This window comes from Bufo bufo, chromosome 1 (genome assembly GCF_905171765.1).
Source record: "Bufo bufo chromosome 1, aBufBuf1.1, whole genome shotgun sequence".
In the NCBI taxonomy this organism is placed as follows: Eukaryota; Metazoa; Chordata; class Amphibia; order Anura; family Bufonidae; genus Bufo; species Bufo bufo.
This window is the reverse complement of record NC_053389.1, coordinates 568,142,706-568,166,249: the sequence shown is the minus strand read 5'-3', so window position 1 is coordinate 568,166,249 and position 23,544 is coordinate 568,142,706. Positions and strand designations below refer to the sequence as shown.

Genomic DNA, 23,544 nt, shown 5'->3' with positions numbered 1-23,544 from the left:
AGTCGTAACAATGTTCCATGTTAGTTTGAAATATTTAAAGACCAAAATCCCCCCCCCCCCCCCCCAAATCACAGGAGGAGGTATCTCCCCACCATTGGTTATTCTAACATGGAATCACCTTTTGCCCAATATATCATCAGAAATCACATGTGCAACATTGTTCACTGGTGCTTTAAATCGGGTTAACTCCATCCTCCCCACCCAAATCAAATAAATAAGACAAATGCTCTTGGGTATAAGGGCCTTGGGAGAAACCCGAAAAAAACAGTGTGCACAGTAACAAATACAAAGTATTTAAAACAAGATAGCAAGCCACTTTATGGACCATCAAAACCAAAATATCACAGATGAACTAATATAATATATTATTCTGCTGTTATTGCTGATAAACATACATTAATTCCTTTCTCTGGTTCAAACCTGTTAGGAACCCTAGCATTTAATCAAAAAATCCAGAAAGCTTCTCTCAAAAGAAGTTTCTTTCTATGATCGCTATAACTTTTTCAATTGCAAAAGCACGAATGGTGTTTGTTCTCTGACTATGGGTGTGAATAAAATGTTTGGCTGCATTTTAAATATTTAAAGCTGTCGGATTTGTTACATAGTTCAAATGTTCAAGAATCCTAATTTTACTTATAGTACTACCCACATATATAAGATCACATTCCACACATCGGATCACATACACCACTCCCGTGCTGTTGCAATTTATATAACTTTTAATAGAGAAAGTTGATGAATGATCAGCATTCTGGAAATTTTTTGTTAGTTACATAATTGCACGTTTTGCACGGGTAATTGCCACACTTAGTAAATCCCCTATAACTTAGTCATGTGTTCCCTGGATTTTTGGTTTTATTCCATGTGAATAACGATGGCGAGAGGGAGCTGGACAGTGTAGGAGCCTTTCTCGGAACTATACGGCACCCATATTTAACTGCATCCTACAGTATTAGTAATGTATGTAATGGTATGTCCTATTCTTGTCCATTTTGTGATGTTTCTACAGACGTTTAAAAAATAAATGGCGGCGTGCACACGGCTGATATCCCTGTCTTGTGGTGACTCGATTTGCGGACTGCAAAACGGATTCGGTCATGTGCATGAGTCCTTAGATGAATGGCAGACAAACTAGAAGACAATCTAATGTGTACAGGGGTGTCCCAGCCCTCCAGAAGGAAAGGAATGGGATGGGCATCTTGTATTTTAAATTGGAAGATCTTTTATTCTGGACAGTTAAAGGGGTTTCCCCATCTCAGACAATGGGGGCATATCGCTTGGATATGCCCTCATTGTCTGAGATGTGAATACCCCTTTAATGTCTGGCTTTTCACCTCTCCTCCGCAGAGGAATGGCTCTCTTTCAGTGTACGGCCTCCTTTACATATTACTCATGTTAACTGCTTTATCTTGTTTGCTTTTAAAGGGTAAAGAATATTACCTTGTGAAGTGGAAAGGGTGGCCAGAGTCACATAACACGTGGGAGCCCAAACAAAACCTTAAATGTTCTGCACTTTTGAAGCATTTTTACAGTGACCTCTACAAGTACGTGTCTGAACTTAAGCCCGGTAAAGCAAGTGTGCTTAAAAACAGCATAAAATCTTTGGATCGCTCTGTGTCTGACTATATAGTCAAAAAGGCTAAACAGCGAATTGTACTGAAGCGGTGGGAAGAAGAGCTGAACAGGAAAAAGTCCCACAATGGAATGTTGTATGTGGAGAATGATGTGGATCTGGAGGGTCCCCCCAGAGACTTCTATTACATAAATGATTATAAAGCCTCTCCCGGAGTAAACACTTTGGGCGAAGCCATTGTTGGCTGTGACTGCGCAGACTGCTTTACCGGTAAATGCTGCCCTACGGAGGCAGGGGTTGTTTTTGCTTACAATGAACAGAGACAGATTAAAATCCAACCTGGACGGCCTATTTATGAGTGCAATGCTAGATGTAAATGTGGCCCAGATTGTCCGAATCGTGTTGTACAAAAAGGACCCCCCTATTCTTTATGCATCTTTAGGACACACAATGGACGTGGCTGGGGGGTTAAAACGCTCCAGAAAATCAAGAAGCACAGCTTTGTCATGGAATATGTTGGCGAGGTATGTGATGTATTCACCTTTACACCTTATCACTGTGGAGCTAGTATTTTTATGAGATATTCTGGTGTTTTTCACTTTTTACAGCTGCAAAGAGTGCCTCAGTGTATATTTATTCAGTAACATCTGGCACGCATAATAGAGGAACGGCACAGCATAAAGTCACAAGAATAAATGATCCGGAATTGTTTTTACTTGAGAAATGCAAGTAGCTACTAAGACAGATGTGTTAGGAGAGGTGCCCATAAGCCTTCAGTAGCTGCAGACCGCTATCTCTCCCTGCACCCTTACATACGTACACCCACAGAGTGCATATCTGCTTTAACCACCTCAGCCCCCAGTGCTTAAACACCCTGAAAGACCAGGCCACTTTTTACACTTCTGACCTACACTACTTTCACCGTTTATTGCTCGGTCATGCAACTTACCACCCAAATGAATTTTACCTCCTTTTCTTCTCACTAATAGAGCTTTCATTTGGTGGTATTTCATTGCTGCTGACATTTTTACTTTTTTTGTTATTAAGCGAAATTTAACGATTTTTTTGCAAAAAAATGACATTTTTCAGTTGTAAAATTTTGCAAAAAAAACGACATCCATATATAAATTTTGCTCTAAATTTATTGTTCTACATGTCTTTGATAAAAAAAAAATGTTTGGGTAAAAAAAAAATGGTTTGGGTAAAAGTTATAGCGTTTACAAACTATGGTACAAAAATGTGAATTTCCGCTTTTTGAAGCAGCTCTGACTTTCTGAGCACCTGTCATGTTTCCTGAGGTTCTACAATGCCCAGACAGTACAAACACCCCACAAATGACCCCATTTCGGAAAGTACACACCCTAAGGTATTCGCTGATGGGCATAGTGAGTTCATAGAACTTTTTATTTTTTGTCACAAGTTAGCGGAAAATGATGATTTTTTTTATTTTATTTTATTTTCTTACAAAGTCTCATATTCCACTAACTTGTGACAAAAAATAAAAAGTTCTATGAACTCACTATGCCCATCACGAAATACCTTGGGGTCTCTTCTTTCCAAAATGGGGTCACTTGTGGGGTAGTTATACTGCCCTGGCATTCTAGGGGCCCAAATGTGTGGTAAGGAGTTTGAAATCAAATTCTGTAAAAAAATGACCTGTGAAATCCGAAAGGTGCTCTTTGGAATATGGGCCCCTTTGCCCACCTAGGCTGCAAAAAAGTGTCACACATCTGGTATCTCCGTACTCAGGAGAAGTTGGGGAATGTGTTTTGGGGTGTCATTTTACATATACCCATGCTGGGTGAGAGAAATATCTTGGTCAAATGCCAACTTTGTATAAAAAAATGGGAAAAGTTGTCTTTTGCCAAGATATTTCTCTCACCCAGCATGGGTATATGTAAAATGACACCCCAAAACACATTCCCCAACTTCTACTGAATACGGAGATACCAGATGTGTGACACTTTTTTGCAGCCTAGGTGGGCAAAGGGGCCCATATTCCAAAGAGCACCTTTCGGATTTCACTCGTCATTTTTTACAGAATTTGATTTCAAACTCCTTACCACACATTTGGGCCCCTAGAATGCCAGGGCAGTATAACTACCCCACAAGTGACCCCATTTTGAAAAGAAGAGACCCCAATGTATTCGCTGATGGGCATAGTGAGTTCATGGAAGTTTTTATTTTTTGTCACAAGTTAGTGGAATATGAGACTTTGTATGAAAAAAAAAAAAAAATCATCATTTTCCACTAACTTGTGACAAAAAATAAAAAATTCTAGGAACTCGCCATGCCCCTCACGGAATACCTTGGGGTGTCTTCTTTCCAAAATGGGGTCACTTGTGGGGTAGTTATACTGCCCTGGCATTTTCCAGGGGCCCTAATGTGTGGTAAGTAGGTAAATGACCAGTGAAATCCGAAAGGTGCTCTTTGGAATGTGGGCCCCTTTGCCCACCTAGGCTGCAAAAAAGTGTCACACATGTGGTATCGCCGTATTCAGGAGACGTTGGGGAATGTGTTTTGGGGTGTCTTTTTACATATACCCATGCTGGGTGAGAGAAATATCTTGGCAAAAGACAACTTTTCCCATTTTTTTTATACAAAGTTGGCATTTGACCAAGATATTTATATCACCCAGCATGGGTTTATGTAAAATGACACCCTAAAACACATTCCCCAACTTCTCCTGAGTACGGCGATACCACATGTGTGACACTTTTTTGCAGCCTAGATGCGCAAAGGGGCCCAAATTCCTTTTAGGAGGGCATTTTTAGACATTTGGATACCAGACTTCTTCTCACGCTTTGGGGCCCCTAGAATGCCAGGGCAGTATAAATACCCCACATGTGACCCCATTTTGGAAAGAAGACACCCCAAGGTATTCAATGAGGGGCATGGCAAGTTCACCGAAATTTTTTTTTTTGGCACAAGTTAGCGGAAATTGATATATATTTTTTTTTCTCACAAAGTCTCCCTTTCCGCTAACTTGGGACAAAAATTTCAATCTTTCATGGACTCAATATGCCCCTCACGGAATACCTGGGGGTGTCTTCTTTCCGAAATGGGGTCACATGTGGGGTATTTATACTGCCCTGGCATTCTAGGGGCCCTAAAGTGTGAGAAGAAGTCTGGAATATAAATGTCTAAAAAATTTTACGCATTTGGATTCCGTGAGGGGTATGGTGAGTTCATGTGAGATTTTATTTTTTGACACAAGTTAGTGGAATATGAGACTTTGTAAGAAAAAAAAATTATAATTCCGCTAACTTGGGCCAAAAAAATGTCTGAATGGAGCCTTACAGGGGGGTGATCAATGACAGGGGGGGTGATCAATGACAGGGGGGGTGATCAATGACAGGGGGAGTGATCAATGACAGGGGGGGTGATCAATGACATGGGGGGTGATCAGGGAGTCTATATGGGGTGATAACCACAGTCATTGATCATGCCCCTGTAAGGCTTCATTCAGACGTCCGGATGCGTTTTGCGGATCCGATCCATCTATCAGTGCATCCGTAAAAATCATGCGGACATCTCAATGGAGCTTTACAGGGGGGTAATCAATGACAGGGGGGGTGATCAATGGCAGGGGGGTGATCAGGTAGTCTATATGGGGTGATAACCACAGTCATTGATCATGCCCCTGTAAGGCTTCATTCAGACGTCCGGATGCGTTTTGCGGATCCGATCCATCTATCAGTGGATCCGTAAAAATCATGCGGACATCTGAATGGAGCTTTACAGGGGGTTGATCAATGACAGGGGGGTGATCAGGGAGTCTATATGGGGTGATCAGGGGCTAATAAGGGGTTAATAAGTGACGGGGGGGGGGGTGTAGTGTAGTGGTGCTTGGTGGGACTTTACTGAGCTACCTGTGTCCTCTGGTGGTCGATCCAAACAAAGGGGACCACCAGAGGACCAGGTAGCAGGTATATTAGACGCTGTTATCAAAACAGCGTCTAATATACCTGTTAGGGGTTAAAAAAAAACACATCTCCAGACTGCCAGCGAACGATCGCCGCTGGCAGGCTGGAGATCAACTCTCTTACCTTCCGTTCCTGTGAGCGCGCGCGTTCACAGGAAATCCCGTCTCACGCGAGATGACGCGTATATGTGTCGCTGAGCGCAGGGCTGCCACCTCCGGAACGCGAATCTGCGTACAGCGGTCCGGAGGTGGTTAAAGGCTATGTACACCTTTGGGGGCAATTTTTTTTTAAAATTATTGCATTGTACTTATTTTGAGCTAAAAATCTTTTTTTAAATTGGTCTTTATTACAGATTTGGAACCATTTTTTTTCTGTACAGGGCTGAGATGCTCTAATAGAGGGATCTGAATTTTCTCTCTGCTCCATCAGCCAGCTAATCTAACGGACTTCTTATCTCTGCTCTCTGACATAAACACTTATTATAGCACAGTTCTTATCTTACTGATAAGAATGTGGCTTAAATAAGTGTTTATGACCTCTCAGTAAATTAGAGATAAGAGTTATTAGATAACAAAGTGAAAGTAAAAAGTACCAGTCACACAGCTGACAAACCGTTAAAACTTTGGTACAGAACGGCTCAATATTTTTAATAAAGACCAACTGGAAAAAAAGATTATTGCATTTTACTCATTTTGTAAAAAATAAAAAATCATAAACACAAATTTGCCTCCAAAGGTGTATTTAGCCTTTAGGTGGGCATCGAGAAGAAGGCCTCCGTTAGCTTATCTCCCGTGAGATCATCTTCCTTTGGGCAAGAGTTCAGAAGCTCCCTTACATGGTAAATTGCCATCCATCCTGCTGAAACAGTGGGTTCGGGCGAGCATACCCCTTCCCTTTATTTTCCCTTGCATTGCTACATGAAGGATTACACAGTGTCACTTGAATTCATCTCCAGATTTGCGGTCCCACTGAAGTGAATGGGTCTGCATCCGTGATGCGGTCCATGATGCGCAAATGTGGTCCGCAATATGGCAACAGAACACCTACGGTCGTGTGCATTCCATATTTTGCTGAACGGAACAGCTGGCCCCTAATAGAACAGTACTATCCTTGTCCGTAATGCGGACAATGATAGGACATGTTCTATCCTTTTGCGAAACAGACATAAAGAAATGTACACGGAGTAACTTCCGTTTTTTTTGCTGACCCATTGAAATGAATAGTTCTGTATATGGTCTGCAAAAAAAAAACCTGAACATACGCCGAAAGAAAATACGTTCGTGTGCTTGAGGCCTAACTCACCAATTGTCATCTGTGATCATGTGAGTTCTAGCCCAAGTGCAAGTCTGCTGTACATGCACTTGTCTGAAACCCGGCCTAAGGTCTGCTTGTTAATCTATTTCGATTTTGGCTGACCGAGGAGGGAGCGAAGACATTCCCCTTGGGCTGTAGAGGGAGAATGCATTAAAGGCATTTTATATTGATTGCTTATCCTCAGAATAGCCATCAATATCTGATCCGTGGGATTCTGACACCCAGTGCCGCTGCCATTTGGCTGTTCAGGGGTAGCTCTGGTGCTGAAAGGACACAGCTGCTGATGCATTTACCTTATATACTGGATACCATTGTAGGCACTGCTCAGCCAAGAGAAGCACTAGTTATACTTGTTTGTTAAAGGGGTTATCCAATCCTTAAAAAAAAACTCTAGTGCGACTGCCTCTATGATGTAACTAAAATACCACTGTATTTAAGAAAAGACGATATCACCATATCGCTGTTTCTTAATACCGCGGTATATCACCGAACCCTACCCCGGTCTTCTGGCCTGCGCTGCACTGTGACCTGACATCGCACAACATCAGATCATAGTGTATTCCTACGTGTACTACGTCCTGATGCTGTGTGCAGTCCGGACGTAGTGCAGACCAGGGAGGGGGGAGTACAGCCGCTGCAGCACTGCCCTCACTGCTCCCTGTGCCTTCCACGTGCTATATTCCATAATGGAAGCAGTCAATAGCATTCAGACTATAAGACACACTACCACTTTTCCCGCAGTTTTGGTGGGAAAAGGTCTGTCTTATAGTCCGAAAAAATGTTATATAAGTTGGCCAGCGGTGTAATCGCATTGACCCACACAATAAGCCTGTCATGTCATTTTTAGTGCTTAATGTAGTTATAACAAAAATCTAAGCCTTTCAGTGTAGTGAATGGCTACCTCTCCTGTGTATTTGGTGTAAGTGTCCTAGATGGGAATACCCCTTTAAGAGCCTTGTCTCAGTTGGGCATCCCACTTGAGTCAGAAGGCACTGAATCAAAACCAGAAATGTATCTTGTCTAGTTGTAAAATCCCTAAGTGTCATTCACCCTGAGCGTGCTGCCATCGAGTTTCTAGAAGCTTCTTCATACAGTGTATACAAAGGTGAAGCAAATATCTGTCCACTTAGTAGAATTTCAGGAATCTGCACCTTCTGAGGAAAAGCATGTGCCTGAGGTGTCAATCGTGAAATGCCTTCATGTGTGGTCTCTAAAGGGGAAATTACTGCTGGATCGGTGGCCTCCGAGGACCTGTCACTTTTCCGGTGACTACTTTTATTGTAATAACTGTTCTGGAGCATATTTTCATATAACGTCATTATTCTTGCTAGAAGTCTGAAAATGTGTGAATTGCAAGTCTGTCCATTTGAGTGATGCCAGTTGGGAGTGTGTCCCTGCAGAGCCTGACACTACTTATTTCAGGGGTTCACCTGATTGAAACGCTGTTTGTTTTTCTTCTTGTTGATCTGAAGCTACAGATTAGGCCATCGGTGCAATGAGGGCATGACTGTTGCACTGCCCCTTTCTGTGGTCAGCCCCTGCCTGACTGCTTTGAGAGTTATTTGGTGGCCATTTTACACTGACGCTTATTTGCTTCTTAAGAAACAGCATTGCCAAAGGGAGCGAAGACACTGTTTTTGGGAGGCCAATAAGTGCCAATGTAAAATGGCCACCAAATTCCCTCTATGCAATGGCATATAGAGTGGCGTATGAAATGGCCGTATATGTAATGGCTCTTACCTGAGTACTTCAAGTAATTGGCTGATTAAGGGTCCATTCACATGTCCGCAATTCTGTTCCGTGTTTTGCAGAACGGAATTGTGGACCCATTCATTTTTATGGGGCCGCATGATGTGCTGCACACTCCCGGGGCTGCAATTCTGTTCCCGAAAAAAATAGAACATGTCCTATTAGTGCCGGCGATATGCGGAACGCACATTGCCGGTGTCTGTTTTGTGGATCCGCAAAACACGCTACGGACGTGTGAATGGACCCTAACAATAATTTTGTATTGTATCCTATTTAAAATGGATGTGGCCCGTCAAGTGGAATTTTTTTCTGTGTGCGGCCCATAAATCATTTGCGTTTGAGACCCCTGATCTAATCAGTGCAGTAAGTGGCAGACCACGTAGGAACCCCACACCCACTGCTAATACCCAAATGGACCGACACTGCAGACTGCTGGCAAGTGGTTCATAAACTTCTAGGGCAGTATCAACAACCTCCTGCACTCCAGCTGTTCTGAAACTACAACTCCCAGCATGCTCCATTCACTTCTATCGGAGTTAGGGCTCATTCAGACAGCCGTATGCTGTCTGCAAAAATGCAGATCCGTTTTTTTTTGTGGACAGTTCAGCATGTCTGCAAATAAATGGATTGCATTTTGCGGACCCATAGACTTCAGTGAGGCCTCGTCCTGATTTTCACTGACAATTATAGGACATGTTTTACTTGTTTTGCGTAGCTGTAGAACAGAAGAAAAGGTCCCCATAGAAGTGAATAGGTCTGCATCTAATCCGCAAAAAAACACAGATCCGAATTTTTGCGGACCGCATATGGCCGTCTGAATGAGCCCTTAAAAGTATGTTTTCATGCTGGGAGTTGTAGTTTCTCAGCAGCTGGAGTGCCGAAGGTTGCTGACCCCTGTTCTAGTGTAATAGAGGAATGACACAAGAGCAGATGCTTCAGAATTGTTACATGGGGAACACAGGTAGTTACTGAGACGTGTTGGAAGCAGTGACTGCTCATGTTTAAGGCTTCTTTCACACTAGCGACTTTACTGTATCCGGCAGGGTTCAGCAAAAACTCTTCCGTTACTGATAATACAACAGTCTGCATCCGTTATGAACGGATCAGGTTGTATTATCTTTAACATAGCCAAGACGGATCCGATATGAACTCCATTGAGAGTCAATGGAGACCGATCAGTTTTCTATTGTGTCAGAGAAAATCCGTCTTGCTCCGCATCTCAGGGCGGAAAGCAAACCGTAGCATGTTGCGGTTTGCTCTCCGTTATGAGAACGGAATGCATTTTGGAGCATTCCATTCTATTACGTTTTGTCACCATTGACTATGATTGGGGACAAAACTGAATAGTTTTTTTTCCGGTATTGAGATCTCAATACCGGAAAATAGAAATGCTAGTGTGAAAGTAGCCTAACTTGTTTAATGCCACAGTGGCATCTAAAGTGTTTGATAGTGGGAGTGGGCTCCTTAGTTGGTACATTGGTGCCCCACTAGACAATCGCAGGGGCCGATTGTATCTTTAACAGCCTGGGTACTAACAGTGTATCACTGACGGGCAGTAATGTTTTGGACAAGAATATGCGTTTTCTATTATAGTTGCGGCCATGTGCGGTCTGCAAATTGCAGAATGCACACGGCAGGTATCCGTGTTTTGCAAATCCACAAAACACTACGGTCATGTGAATACGCCCTTAGGCTTCGGTGTGATTCTTTTAATGGGATGAACCTTCTCATTTTCTCTGGAGTACTTGTGTGTTGTGCTCCAGGCCTCAGGTCTCCCTGCTGTGACTCCCACCATATCTGTCTGCTCCCCTGTGGGGACAGTAGAAGGGGTTGGGGCCATCTTCACCGGCTGCATGTAGCACTTTCTACTTTTGGTCATCCTAGGAGGTGGCTTAGTGGATACATGCTCCATCTAGCTAACCACTGTCTAGGTACTTTAAAAGGGTACTCCAGGCTTTTAATATTGATGACCTATCCTCAGGATAGATCATCAATATCAGATGGCCAGGGATCCGGCACCCCTGCCAATCAGCTGTATGAAGAGGAGGCATGCACCGTCTTTTGTCTGTTTTCTTGCGTGCCATAGACATGGCAGCAGGAAGAGAGACATGAGAATGTGCCTTCTCTTCATACAGCTGATTGTGGGGGTGTCAGGTGTCGGACCCCTGCCCATCTGATATTGATGACCAACCTAAGAATGGGTTATCAATATTTAAAGCCTGGAAAACCCCTTTAACCCATAATATACCGATGCAAAGAAAATTTTGATTTTTCTAAGTAGTAAAACAAAAAAAAAAACAACTGTTCATGTTTGGTATCACCGCATTCGTATTGAGCCGCAGAATAAGAACGTCAGGTCATTTTTAGTGCATAGTGAACGCTGTGATGTCAAAAACCTTGGTGGAATTCAGTTTTTTTTTTTATTTTTTTTTTCTCCAATTTTGCCGCACAAAGAAATTTGTTTCCTGTTTTCTAATACAAGACATGGTAAATTAAATGGTAGCATTAAAAATGCATCTGTTCTCGCCAAAAATAAGCCCTCTTATAGCTATGTGAACGGAAAATAACGGATAGTTATGGCTTTTGGAACATGAGGAAAAATGAACGGACATTCCTTTTTCTAGTGTTATAAATTTGTGGATGCATTTCCATCTTATTGTAAAGCTTAAGATGTTTTGAGTACAGGATGTGCAGTGCATGGGCCTGGAAAATTGATGGTGTCAGAAATAGTAATGATTTATCAGCTTATGGTAAGTGTTACATTCCCCCCTCTCATTTCTTATAGGTAATAACAAGTGAAGAGGCAGAGAGGAGGGGGCAGCAGTACGACAGCACAGGAATCACTTACCTCTTTGACCTGGACTATGAATCAGATGAGTTTACAGTCGATGCTGCTCGATATGGAAATGTCTCACACTTTGTAAACCACAGTGTAAGTAGATGTAGAAAACCATGGAGGTCTTACCTATAGCAACTATAAGGGTTCAGCTACGTGGCAATTTTGGCCTCAACAGCTGTTGTGCGACCAAAGATCGCAGAGAGGCGGGGCTTCGATAGGAATGAATGGGGTCACAGCGTGACATGATTGCTGCGACCACATCACGCTACTCACAAAAAATCCAGCAGTGTTGCATTTTTGCGATTTGTGTGTCGCAGTTGCTGCAAACATGCTAGGCACACGTTCATTCCCATGGCAGCCCTCTACTCTGCGAATGGTCATGTAGCCGTGCCTGAATTCTTCCTGTACAGGTTACAGAAAGAGCATCACCCTTAAGATTGCTCCTCTGGTTTTCTCTTGCACCGCCTTGATAACCAACTTTTTAAAAAATATAAATAAAATGCTCACAGCCCAATCCTCCATGAATTTGCACTTAAAGAGGACCTTCCACTAGATTAAAAAATCTAAACGAAGTATACAGACATGTAGAGCGGCGCCCAGGGATCCCCTGCACTTACTATTATCCCTGGGCGCCGCTCCGTTCGCCCGGTATAGCCTCCAGTATCTTCACATGTTAGGCTCCACCCAGGGGAACCTGCCGTCTCCTTCTCCCATGCTGTAGCGCTGGCCAATCGCAGCGCTCAGCTCATAGCCTGAGGTTTTTTTTCTCTCTCGGGCTATGAGCTGAGCTCTGCAATTGGCCAGCGCTACAGCATGGGAGAAAGAGACGCCGGCAGGTTCCCCTGGGTGGAGCCTAACATGTGATGATACCGGAGGCTATACCGGGCGAACAGAGCGGCACCCAGGGATAATAGTAAGTGCAGGGGGATCCCTGGGCGCCGCTCTACATGTCTGTATACTTGGTTTAGATTTTTTAATCTAGTGGAAGGTCCTCTTTAATGCTCATCTCTCTATGTTTAAAGAGGTAGCTATAGTTATGTGCACAATTTTATAAAGATTTGACTTTTCAAAAATTGCATGTAGACCTTAAACGTCTTGTACATTGTCTTGTATTTTAGTGTGACCCCAATCTTCAGGTATTCAACGTATTTATAGATAACTTGGATGTACGTCTTCCTCGAATTGCATTATTTTCAACGAGACCGATCAAAGCTGGAGAGGAGCTTACATTTGATTACCAAATGAAAGGTAGGAGTCCTTTTCCACACCTATGTATATGGATCCCATTAGCTTAGAATTCTGCATGCTGTTGGAGGGATCTTGTCACAGTTAGAGTATAAAAATGTCCTATATCTGCTTCTTCTAGGTTCAGCAGACCTCAGCACAGATTCTATTGAGTTGAGCCCAGCTAAGAAGAGAGTGAGGGCCGCTTGCAGATGTGGAGCTGCTATTTGTAGAGGATACCTTTAATGTATTTGATAATAAATGTCATACAGATTTTACTATGCTGTGACAAGGTTTTTAGCTATTTTCATTTTGTGGGGTATACAGTTTGTGTGAGTTTTTAATGTGCAAAATAAATTGAACTGATTCTATTTCAGGGTTTGCTAGGGATAAACTATAATTGTATATAGTATATTTACAGAAATTATTTAATTTTCTATTTTATTTTTTAAGGGGCTTTCACATGAAATAAGGGACAGCTACAGTCGCCAAACAGAATGAAGTAATATACATGCCAATAGAAAATTGTTTTAGCTGTGTTGTCTGTAAAGAAAAAAAACCCCTAAAGGGGTTTTCCAAGACTCTTTATTGAAGACCTATCCGCTGATCAATGGGGGTCTGACACCTGGGACCACCGCCTATCAGCTGTTTGAGAAGGCTGTGGTACTAGCTTACCAAGCCCAGTGCTGTATAGTGGCTGTGTGTGGTATTGCAGCTCAGCCCCATTCACTTTAATAACAATGAACTATACGTGGGCCACGTGATCAATGAACATGCCATCTACAAGAAAGCAAGTGGGGGTAACGGTTGTCGGACACCCACTGATCAAATACTGCTGATCTATCCAGATGATAGGTAATCGATTAAAAAATCTCGGAAACACCTTTTAAATTTGCTTTTCATACATGCACATTGTATCTCATTGCAAAGATTGTTGTTTTGTTTTGTTTTTTAATAAATGAAATGGATAACATTGTCAACAAGGGAAAGAGGACTGTAATGTACTGAGCTTCATTAAATGTACTTTACAACATGCAGTAAATGAAAACTATCCATTCTCTTCAACCAGCCATTGTGTACACATTAAAGGCGTCATCTCATGACAAACACCATTAATAGGGAGCCTCTGCATGTCCAGCCCCTGAGAACCCTGGCAAATGGTTAATTTCTCGCCCATATTCCTTGGGGGACACAGGAAACCATGGGTATAGCTCTGCTCCCTAGGAGGCGTGACACTAAGTGAAAGCTGTAAGCCCCTCCTCCATCAGCTATACCCTTCAGCCTGGAGAAGAGACTGCCAGTTTTTTGCTTAGTGTCCAAGGAGGCAAGACACTCCCTGCTTAGGCAGGGTTGTTTTCCTATAATTTTTTATTTTTTGCGTTATTTTTTATTTTTTATTTTTTTTTCCACCATGTCAGACCCTTCTGCAGCTGCCAAGCCTTGGTACCATGCCTGTACCGCTTGTAGGGAAGCCTTTCCCCGGGGGCAGTCTGATCCGCACTGTCCTGCATGCCGAGCTCCACCGCAGCCTCAGTCGAGAGACACAGCTCCACCGCAGCCTCAGTCGCCCGCTGTGTCGCTCCCTGCTTCCTCTGACCCGCCTGACTGGGCTAGATCCCTGTCCCAGGCCGTGGAAAGCCTCACTCATGTCGTGGGCCGCCTAATAGACAGGCCGCCTACCCCGCAGGACGCCACTCTTACTGTCGCGCCCTCCGGGTCCATTGCTTCTGCCGCTGCGGCGGGTTCACCCTCTCTTAGTGACCCTTCCCGAGCTAGGCACTCTCAGAAGCGTTTTAGAGTAGAGCGAGCCTCCTCCTCGGATGCCTCCCTCTCCCCGCCACGCGTGCGCACTCAGACGGGCCTCTCCTCTCCAAAGGATTCGCTCTCTGAAGGTGAATTGGCGGTTTCAGATTTGGAAATGGACTCGGCCCTGCCGTCCAAGCTAGCCTCAGCGATGGGTCAACTCATCTCTGATATTCGTGACACCTTTAAGGTGCAAGATGACCCCCCTAGCTCTGACGCAGCTAGCGTCTCCTTTATCAGACCCAGGCAGGCCTCAAAAGTTTTTCCAATCCACTCGGATTTCTCCTCCGTGGTGTCTAAGGCTTGGGCTCGCCCGGACGCCCGTTTTGTCAACCCCAAGAAGCTGGACATTTGCTATCCTTTTCCAGCCGATGTCGTGGCCACCTGGTCGTCCCCACCCAAGGTGGACCCACCTGTGGCCCGTTTGTCAAAGAACACGGCCATCCCTGTTCCCGACGGGTCCTCTCTTCAGTCAGCGGAGGACCGTCGCATGGAGACCCTTTCCAAGGGCATTTTTGCTGCCTCCGATTCTGCCCTCAGACCGGTTTTTGCCTCTGCTTGGGCAGGTAAAGCAATTTCTGCTTGGGGTGCGCAGCTGGAGCAGGAGTTGGACTCGGACGTCCCCATCCAGGACCTACGTTCCTTGGCCCAGCTTATTATTCGGGCCGGGAATTTTGTTTGTGAGGCCTCCCTTGATGCGGGAGCCCTTATAGCACGCTCCTCCGCCCTGGCAGTTTCTGTCAGGAGGGAACTCTGGCTGAAGGTTTGGAAAGCGGACGCTGCCTCCAAACGTTCCTTGGCGGGGCTACCGTTTGCGGGTTCCCGCCTTTTCGGGGTCCGCCTAGACGAGCTTATTTCGGAGGCCACGGGTGGTAAAAGCACCCATCTTCCTCAACCCCAAGCCAGGGGCGCCCCCCGCGGACGACCTAGTGCATCTCGTTTTCGGTCCTCCCGCAGGACCTCTGGGGCTCCCCCCACAGCTGCCGCTTCTGTCCCTCCCCAGGATAAGCGTAGGAAGCCGTTTTTTCGGGCGCAGCCCTCCTGGCGCAGGCTGCCCGCACACCCGCAGCAAAACAGTCCTCTGCCTGAAGGCGCGCCCCCACCCACACGGGTGCGGGGCCGGCTCCTCCTTTTCAGGGACGTCTGGATGGCTCACGTCTCCGACGCCTGGGCTCTCGAAATTGTGTCCTCCGGATACAAAATCGAATTCGCGTCCTTCCCTCCAGATCGGTTCTTTCGCTCCCGCCCGCCGCGGGACCCGAAAAGCGCGGCTGCGTTCTCCGCGGCTGTTCAAGCCTTACTGGACAGAGGGGTGATTACCCCCGTTCCTCTAGAGGAAAGGTTCCAAGGGTTCTATTCGAACCTCTTTGTAGTTCCCAAGAAGGGAGGTTCGGTGCGGCCCATTTTGGACCTCAAAAAGCTCAACCGTTTTCTCCTCCTTCGACGGTTTCGGATGGAGTCCCTCCGTTCCGCGGTGGCTTCCCTGGAGCGGGGAGACTTCATGTCTTCCATCGATATACGGGATGCCTACCTCCATGTTCCGGTAGCCCGGGGTCACCATCGCTTCCTCCGATTCGCCGTGGGGGACCTCCACTTCCAATTTGTCGCCCTTCCCTTTGGGCTGGCAACAGCCCCCCGGGTGTTCACCAAGGTCCTGGCCCCGGTTTTGGCCTTACTCCGTTCCAGGGGTGTTTTTCTGCTACCGTACTTGGACGATATCCTCATCAAGGCTCCGTCCCTTTCTCAAGCGGTTGCCAGTGTGGATCTCACTCTAGAGACTCTGGCGAGGTTCGGTTGGGTCATCAACTTCCCCAAGTCCTCCCTTCCCCCCTCCAGACAACTGGTCTTCCTGGGAATGCTTTTAGACACGGGAGCGGCGGAGGTACGTCTTCCCTCGGAAAAACGATTGACCCTCCGCCGGGCGATTCGGGGTCTCCTTCTCCACCGTCGACCGTCCTTCCGCTTCTGCATGCGGGTCTTGGGGCAGATGGTTGCCTGCTTCGAGGCGATCCCATTTGCGCAGTTTCACTCCCGCCCTCTCCAACGGGCGATCCTCTCCTCCTGGGACAAATCGCCGCAGTCTCTGGATCATCCCTTCCATCTATCGCCTCCGGTGCGGTCATCTCTCCGCTGGTGGTTACAGTCCCCTCTTCTGGGCAGGTCCTTTCTGCCGCTCAACTGGTTGGTGGTTACAACCGATGCCAGTCTTTTGGGCTGGGGAGGCGTGTTTCCTCCCCGATCCGTCCAGGGCATTTGGTCTCCATCGGAGTCCAAACTCTCGATCAATGTCCTGGAGCTGAGAGCGGCCCTTCTGTCTCTGCGACACTGGACTCATCTGCTGAAGGGTCATCCAGTTCGTGTGCAATCGGACAACGCCACGGCCGTGGCATACATAAACCACCAGGGGGGCACTCGCAGCGCTGCAGCGATGCGGGAGGTCACCAGCATTCTCCGTTGGGCGGAAGCCCACGTCCCGGCTCTATCGGCAATTTTTATTCCAGGGGTGGACAATTGGGCGGCGGACTTCCTCAGTCGCACCACTGTCGACCCCGGCGAGTGGTCTCTTCACCCGGAGGTATTCGAGGCCATTTGCCTTCGTTGGGGCATGCCGGACGTGGACCTCATGGCCTCCAAGTTCAATCACAAGGTCCCCGCCTATCTGTCCAGGGATCCGGGAGCTTGCGGAGCCGACGCCCTCGTTCGTCCTTGGCGAGGCTTCGCGCGTCCGTACATATTCCCTCCCGTCCCACTCCTGCCCAAAGTCCTTCGGAAGATCGCGGCGGAGGGCGTCTCGGTGATTCTGGTCGCTCCGGACTGGCCCCGCCGGTCTTGGTATGCCGACCTCATGCTGCTCCTGGCAGACGCGCCCTGGCCGCTGCCCGCCAGGGAAGATCTTCTCTCTCAGGGACCGATCTTCCACCCGCGTTTAAGGTCCCTACGTTTGACGGCGTGGTTGTTGAGACCACCGTCTTGACACGTAGGGGTTTTTCTGCGGACGTCGTCCGCACCATGATCCGTGCCCGCAAGCCGTCCTCTTCTAGGATCTATTATAGGACCTGGAGGACCTATTTGGGGTTCTGTGCCGATCTGGGGATTCCTCCGCTCCGCTTTTTTCTCCCCACTGTTTTGTACTTCCTGCAGAGCGGACTTGCCCAAGGTCTGGGTCTTAGTTCTTTGAAGGGTCAGGTGTCTGCGCTGTCCATTTTGTTTCAGCGCCCACTGGCCCCCCTTGGTCCTGTCAAGACCTTCCTTCAGGGCGTGGCTCACGCGGTTCCCCCGTACCGCCCTCCGGTACCGCCCTGGGACCTGAACCTGGTTCTCTCAGCGCTCCAGGCTTCTCCTTTCGAGCCTCTGCGGACGGTTTCCTTGCGACTTCTGTCCTGCAAGGTTATTTTCCTTGTGGCCGTCACCTCTCTTCGGAGGGTGTCCGAATTGGCTGCACTCTCCTGTCTGGAACCTTTCCTAGTGTTCCACCAGGACAAGGTGGTCCTTCGTCCGGTCCCTTCCTTCCTTCCTAAGGTGGTCTCCGCCTTTCATCTGAACGAGGACATCGTTCTCCCCTCTTTGTGTCCTTCCCCTTCCCACCCCCGGGAGAGGGAGCTTCATCGCCTGGACGTTGTTAGGGCGCTCAAGGTTTACCTGGAGGTAACCAGCTCTTTCAGGCGTACTGACTCGCTCTTTGTGGTTCCGGAGGGGTCGCACAGAGGGATGGCGGCGTCCAAAGTTACTATCGCCCGTTTGGTCAAGATGGCTGTTACTGAGGCTTATCTCGCCAAGGGCAAGGTTCCGCCCCTTGGTGTTACCGCTCACTCCACTAGAGCGGTCGGGGCTTCCTGGGCTCAGAGGAATCGGGCTTCTACGGAGCAGATTTGCAAGGCGGCCACGTGGTCCTCCTTGCACACTTTCACCAAGTTCTACAGGGTGCATACTCATGCGTCGGCTGACGCTGCTTTAGGCCGTCTGGTGTTGCAGGCGGCAGTTGATTGATGCCTCTGGTGTTGGTCTAGTTGTTCTGGTCCCTCCCTTCTGGGACTGCTCTAGAACGTCCCATGGTTTCCTGTGTCCCCCAAGGAATATGGGCGAGAAAAGGAGACTTTTGTATTACTTACCAGTAAAGTCTCTTTCTCGCTCTTCCTTGGGGGACACAGCACCCGCCCTTCATTTGGGTTTACAATTGTGGTTCCGGCTTGGTTGCCCCAGTTGGGGCTTGACAGTTCTTTTTCCGGTTGGTGGTTATCTTTCACTACTTGGACACGCAACTGGCAGTCTCTTCTCCAGGCTGAAGGGTATAGCTGATGGAGGAGGGGCTTACAGCTTTCACTTAGTGTCACGCCTCCTAGGGAGCAGAGCTATACCCATGGTTTCCTGTGTCCCCCAAGGAAGAGCGAGAAAGAGACTTTACTGGTAAGTAATACAAAAGTCTCCTTTTTGCTGTCAGTGGCTTGTTTGTGTTATGTAGGCTGATATCTGTACTGTAACCCCTTCAGGACCCTGCCACTTTTCTCCTTCGGGACCCTGCTATTTTTTCACCTTTCTGCCCAGGCCATTTTTAGCAAATCTGACATTTGTCACTTTATGTGGTAATAACTTTAAAACTTTTTTTTATTTATCCAGGCCATTCTGAGATTGTTTTCTCATCACATATTGTACTTCATGACAGTGGTAAAATTGAGCCAAAATGTTTCATTTTTATTTATAAAAAAATACAAAATTTACAAAAAATTTGGATAAATTAGCGAATTTTAATTTCTCTATTTTTATAATAGATAGTAATAACGCCAAAAATTGTTATTACTTTACCCCCATATGTCTACTTCATATTTGGATCATTTTGAAAATTACATTTTTATTTTTTTGGGACATTAGAACACTTAAAAGTTTAGAAGCAAATCTTTAAATTTTTAAGAATTTCCAAAACCCAATTTCTTAAAGACCAGTTCAGTTATGAAGTCACTTTTTGGGGCTTACATATTAGAAACCACCCATAAATCACCCCATTTTAGAAACTACACCCTTCAAGCTATTCAAAACTGATTTTACAAACTTTGTTAACCCTTTTGGTGCCCCGCGAGAATTAAAGGAAAATGGGAATGAAGAAGAAATATTAATAGTGGATGTTACAGATAAACGGCACGTAATGAATTAATTAGAAAATATCAAAAATAAAAATAAACGTGCTTCTAAAATTACCTTTATTTCTATTTGGGGGTAACAGGGCAAAATACCCTCATAATAACCAAAAAATGTGACCAAAGTGCTCTCGCCTAACAAACCAAAATAAATGCAAATATCCTAACAGGGCTGATACAGGTATTGATAGGCGTATCTGGGATGGCAAGGCTGAGTCTAAGGGTAGAGAACAAATCTATTCCTATTTTGGCCCTAAAAGTAAACTCTGCCCAGGGAAGCCCCCTAATGGTGGAGGCACCCTGTTCCCATGCCTAAAGCCTGACAGAAACCCTGTTAAAACCCTACACTAATGTACATATCTGATGCGTACAAAATTGTTTGGGTAAAAGAAACCCTATGAGCATATCTAGATGATACAGACAGTAACAATCCCAACGCGTTTCCTCCGCATCTGGTGGTTCATCAGGAGGTAGTCAATACGAATATTTGTAGGAAATGATATATTAGAACAAAAAATTATTATAATAATAATGATAAAATACTTAGCTTCCTGAAGTCACATGTGTGGTCGAAATATTCAGAAAACCATGTCAGCAGATACCTGAAAATAATTTTTTAAACAGAGATTGTCACTACAGGCTTGTATGATATAAAGGAATTATAAGGGAAGAGTTGCACTTACTGGCATGGAGTGCCCACAGCACCTTGCACGCAGATGTTTAGGGAGCTATTGCGGCTAGTGTAAGGACGCCGGCGCTCAGAATGTAAGCGCAGGTGCCACATGGGACTTCCGGACGCTGGAAAGTGTACTTCCGGCCGATGAAGCGCAAACGCGTGACATCCAGTAATTTTTGAAGCACGTTTACTTTTCTTATTGATATTTTCGAAAATGGGAATGAAATTTCAAAATTTCACCTTTTTCAGCAGATTTTAAATTTTTATCTTTTTTTTCTGCAACACATCAAGGTTTAACAGCCAAACAAAACTCAAAATCTATTATTACCCTGAATCTGGAGTTCACAGAAACACCCCATATGTCCTCAAAACTGATGTATGGGCGCACAGCATGCTTCAGAGTGGAGGGAGCACCATATGGCTTTTGGAGAGCGGATTTAGCTGGAATTGTAATTGGGAGCTATGTCACATATAAAAACACCCTGAGGTGGCCCTACAGTGGAAACCCCTCAAGGAATATTTAAAGGTGTGTAGTGAGCACTTTGATCTCAAAGGTGTTTCCTAGAATTAGGAAACACTTGGCAGTGAAAATGAAAAATAGCATCTTTTTTTTTCCGCAAGAAGTTGCTTTACACCCACATTTTTCACTTTCCCAAAGGGTAACAGGACAAAATGCACCCCACATTTTGTTCCCCATTTCCCCCTGAATACGCCAAAAATGATGTATGATCGCACAGCAGGGCACTAGAGTCAAACAGCAAAATATGGATTTTGCTGACCTGAATTCGTAGACATTGATTTTAGGTACCATATCGCATTTAAAAGATTCCTGAGGTCCCCAGATATTAAAAACCCCAAGAAGTGGCCCTATTTTGGAAAGAGCACCCCCGTACGAACATTTTAAGTGGTGGAAAGGGTACTTTTGACCTAACAGGTGTTTCACGGAAATGAATATGTAGTGGTTGGTGAAAAGTGGATCTGTAAGCTATGCAGACTTAAAAAGAGATAGAAGGTGGTAAAACTACTGGGACCCTCCCCGGCCTGGCTTTGAAAAATTAGGGCCTTGATAACCACCTCTTGGAACTGGAGGAACGTTCCTGTGTGGCCTGCAGATTGCATCGCAATCAGATCTATATAAGTACATTAGGGTCACCTTAGGCTCTACAAAAAACGCAGTGTTCGCCCGATCAGGCCTGATCTTGTGCGCACACTTGCGTTCAGTCCGCCCCACCGCAGTGACAGAATTTTTTTTTTCTGATCACTGCAAAAACACTGTAAAATCGCTGCGCCGCTATAAAGATCACTTTTGAGCTTTTTGGATCTTTATTAGCGATCGCAGCTTTACTTCGCAAGCACTCCTTTTTACTAGGTAGGTTTTCTCTTTTTCCTGGGTAGTCTCAGAGGAATACCCCCTAAATTTAGTTAGTCCAAAATGTCAAACAAGGGGTATTCCGCTGAAGAGGCCTACAGGATTCTGGCCGTGATGGATGAAAGCGATGGGGACGCCTCATCCGCTGAATCCAGTGGTTCAGAATATGAACCTGTAGACAGCAGTGGCACTCTAACCGCTAGCGAAGATGACGAGGTTGAGGTCCCTGCTTCGGTCAGGCGTACCCGATCCCATGTCGGTGTTCTGTATACCCCGCATGATGAGCCTCATTTGCAGCAGAGTGGTGCTAGCGCTGATCTTTTTTATGGTGCGGCATACACCAGCAGCGCAGCACATCCTGGACCTTCTACCAGCACTTCCGTATTCCCTGGTGAAGTGGCGAGCACCAGAAGGGCAGTTCAAGCTGGTACGGTGGCACGTGCAGTAACTCCCCCGTCGCAGCCACCTTGTTCACAGGCCCGTAGAGCCCTTAGTCTCCCTAGAGGTGCTGGCAAACCCTAATTGGCACTCCCCTGCTTCCGCCGCACCCGTATTGCCCCCTTTCACCGCCCAGTCTGGAGTTCGCGTGGAGACAGCTCATTTAGGATCAGCCCTCGAGTTTTTTGAGCTGTTCTTCACCGTGGATCTCTATGACTTAGTTGTGGCAGAAACCAACCGCGACGCCACACAGTATATAACCGCCAATCTGGAAAGCTTCTATGCCCAGCCTTACCGGTGGAAACCAGTCACAGTTTCTGAATTAAATTTTTTTTGGGCCTTCTCCTCAGCATGGGTCTAACTAAAAAAAAAATATTACGGTCCTATTGGTCTAAAGACCCAAATCATTACATGCCCATGTTCTATGCTGCAATGTCCAGGGCACGTTTTGAGGTCATCATGTGCTTTATGCATTTCGCTGTAAATTTTACCGGGCGCCTTGGCATCAAACAGTACATCCCAAGCAAGCGCGCCCGGTATGGGGTCAAATTGTATAAGCTCTGTGAAAGGGCCACAGGCTATACATATTGTTTTAGAGTCTATGAGGAAAAAGAATCAAAACTGGATGCCCTGACTACCTGGGAAGCAGTGGCAAGATTGTCTTGGACTTGGTGTCACCCTTACTCCACAAGGGGTACCACTTATACGTGGACAATTTTTACTCAAGCGTGGCCCTCTTTCGGCACTTACATCTAGTCGGAATTCAATGCTGTGGCACCGCGCGACCTAGTCGCCAGGGCTTCCCCCAACGGCTCGTTAATACCCGACTTGCACGGGGGGAGAGGGCTGCCTTGTGTGACCAAGAACTGCTCGTGGTGAAGTGGAGGGACGTTTCACGCAGACACGACAGTGCAAATTGAAAGGGCAACTGGAGTCATTGAGAAACCCCTCTCTGTCCACGACTATAACCTTCACATGGGAGGGGTGGACTTCAATGACCAGATATTGGCTCCCTATTTAGTGCCGCACCAGATGCTGGTATAAGAAGGTGTCTGTTTATTTAATTTAATTGGCTGTATATAATAGTTTTGTTCTCTACAGTAAGGCTGGGAGAACAGGATCCTTCCTAAAATTCCAGGAAGAGATCATTTCGGAAATCCTGTATCCAGGAGGGTCCATGCCCCAAGTCCCTGATGTAGTTAGCCGGCTACATGGCAGACACTTCCCGAGTGTCTATCCTGGTACCCCGACTCAACGTTCCCCAAGAAAAAGATGTCGTGTCTGTAGCAGGGGTGGAATAAGGCGTGACACCACCGTTTTTTGTCCTGACCAGCCTGCCCTATGCATAGGGGAGTGTTTCCGCAAGTACCACACACAGGTACACTATTAGTGTAGGCATTGCGTGACACAGGACAGGCACACAGGGGTCTTGGGGCCCTTTCACACAGAGCTGCCACAAACCTCCTTTCACCTGGGACAAAGTGCATAGTGTACTTCGCCACAT

At 46.1% G+C, this 23,544-nt stretch overlaps 1 protein-coding gene across 1 annotated transcript in view; it reads left to right on the top strand.

Annotated features, from left to right (window-relative positions):
- The window catches only part of SUV39H2 (suppressor of variegation 3-9 homolog 2), a 35,771-nt gene extending 22,163 nt beyond the window's left edge, over positions 1 to 13,608 (top strand). The window contains exons 3-6 of the mRNA XM_040413147.1: positions 1,426 to 2,097; positions 11,348 to 11,494; positions 12,520 to 12,649; positions 12,768 to 13,608. Coding sequence (XP_040269081.1) covers positions 1,426 to 2,097; positions 11,348 to 11,494; positions 12,520 to 12,649; positions 12,768 to 12,871 — 1,053 coding nt within the window. The 3' untranslated portion in view covers positions 12,872 to 13,608. The remainder of the gene's footprint in view (positions 1 to 1,425; positions 2,098 to 11,347; positions 11,495 to 12,519; positions 12,650 to 12,767) is intronic.
- The last annotated feature ends 9,936 nt before the right edge of the window (positions 13,609 to 23,544 follow it).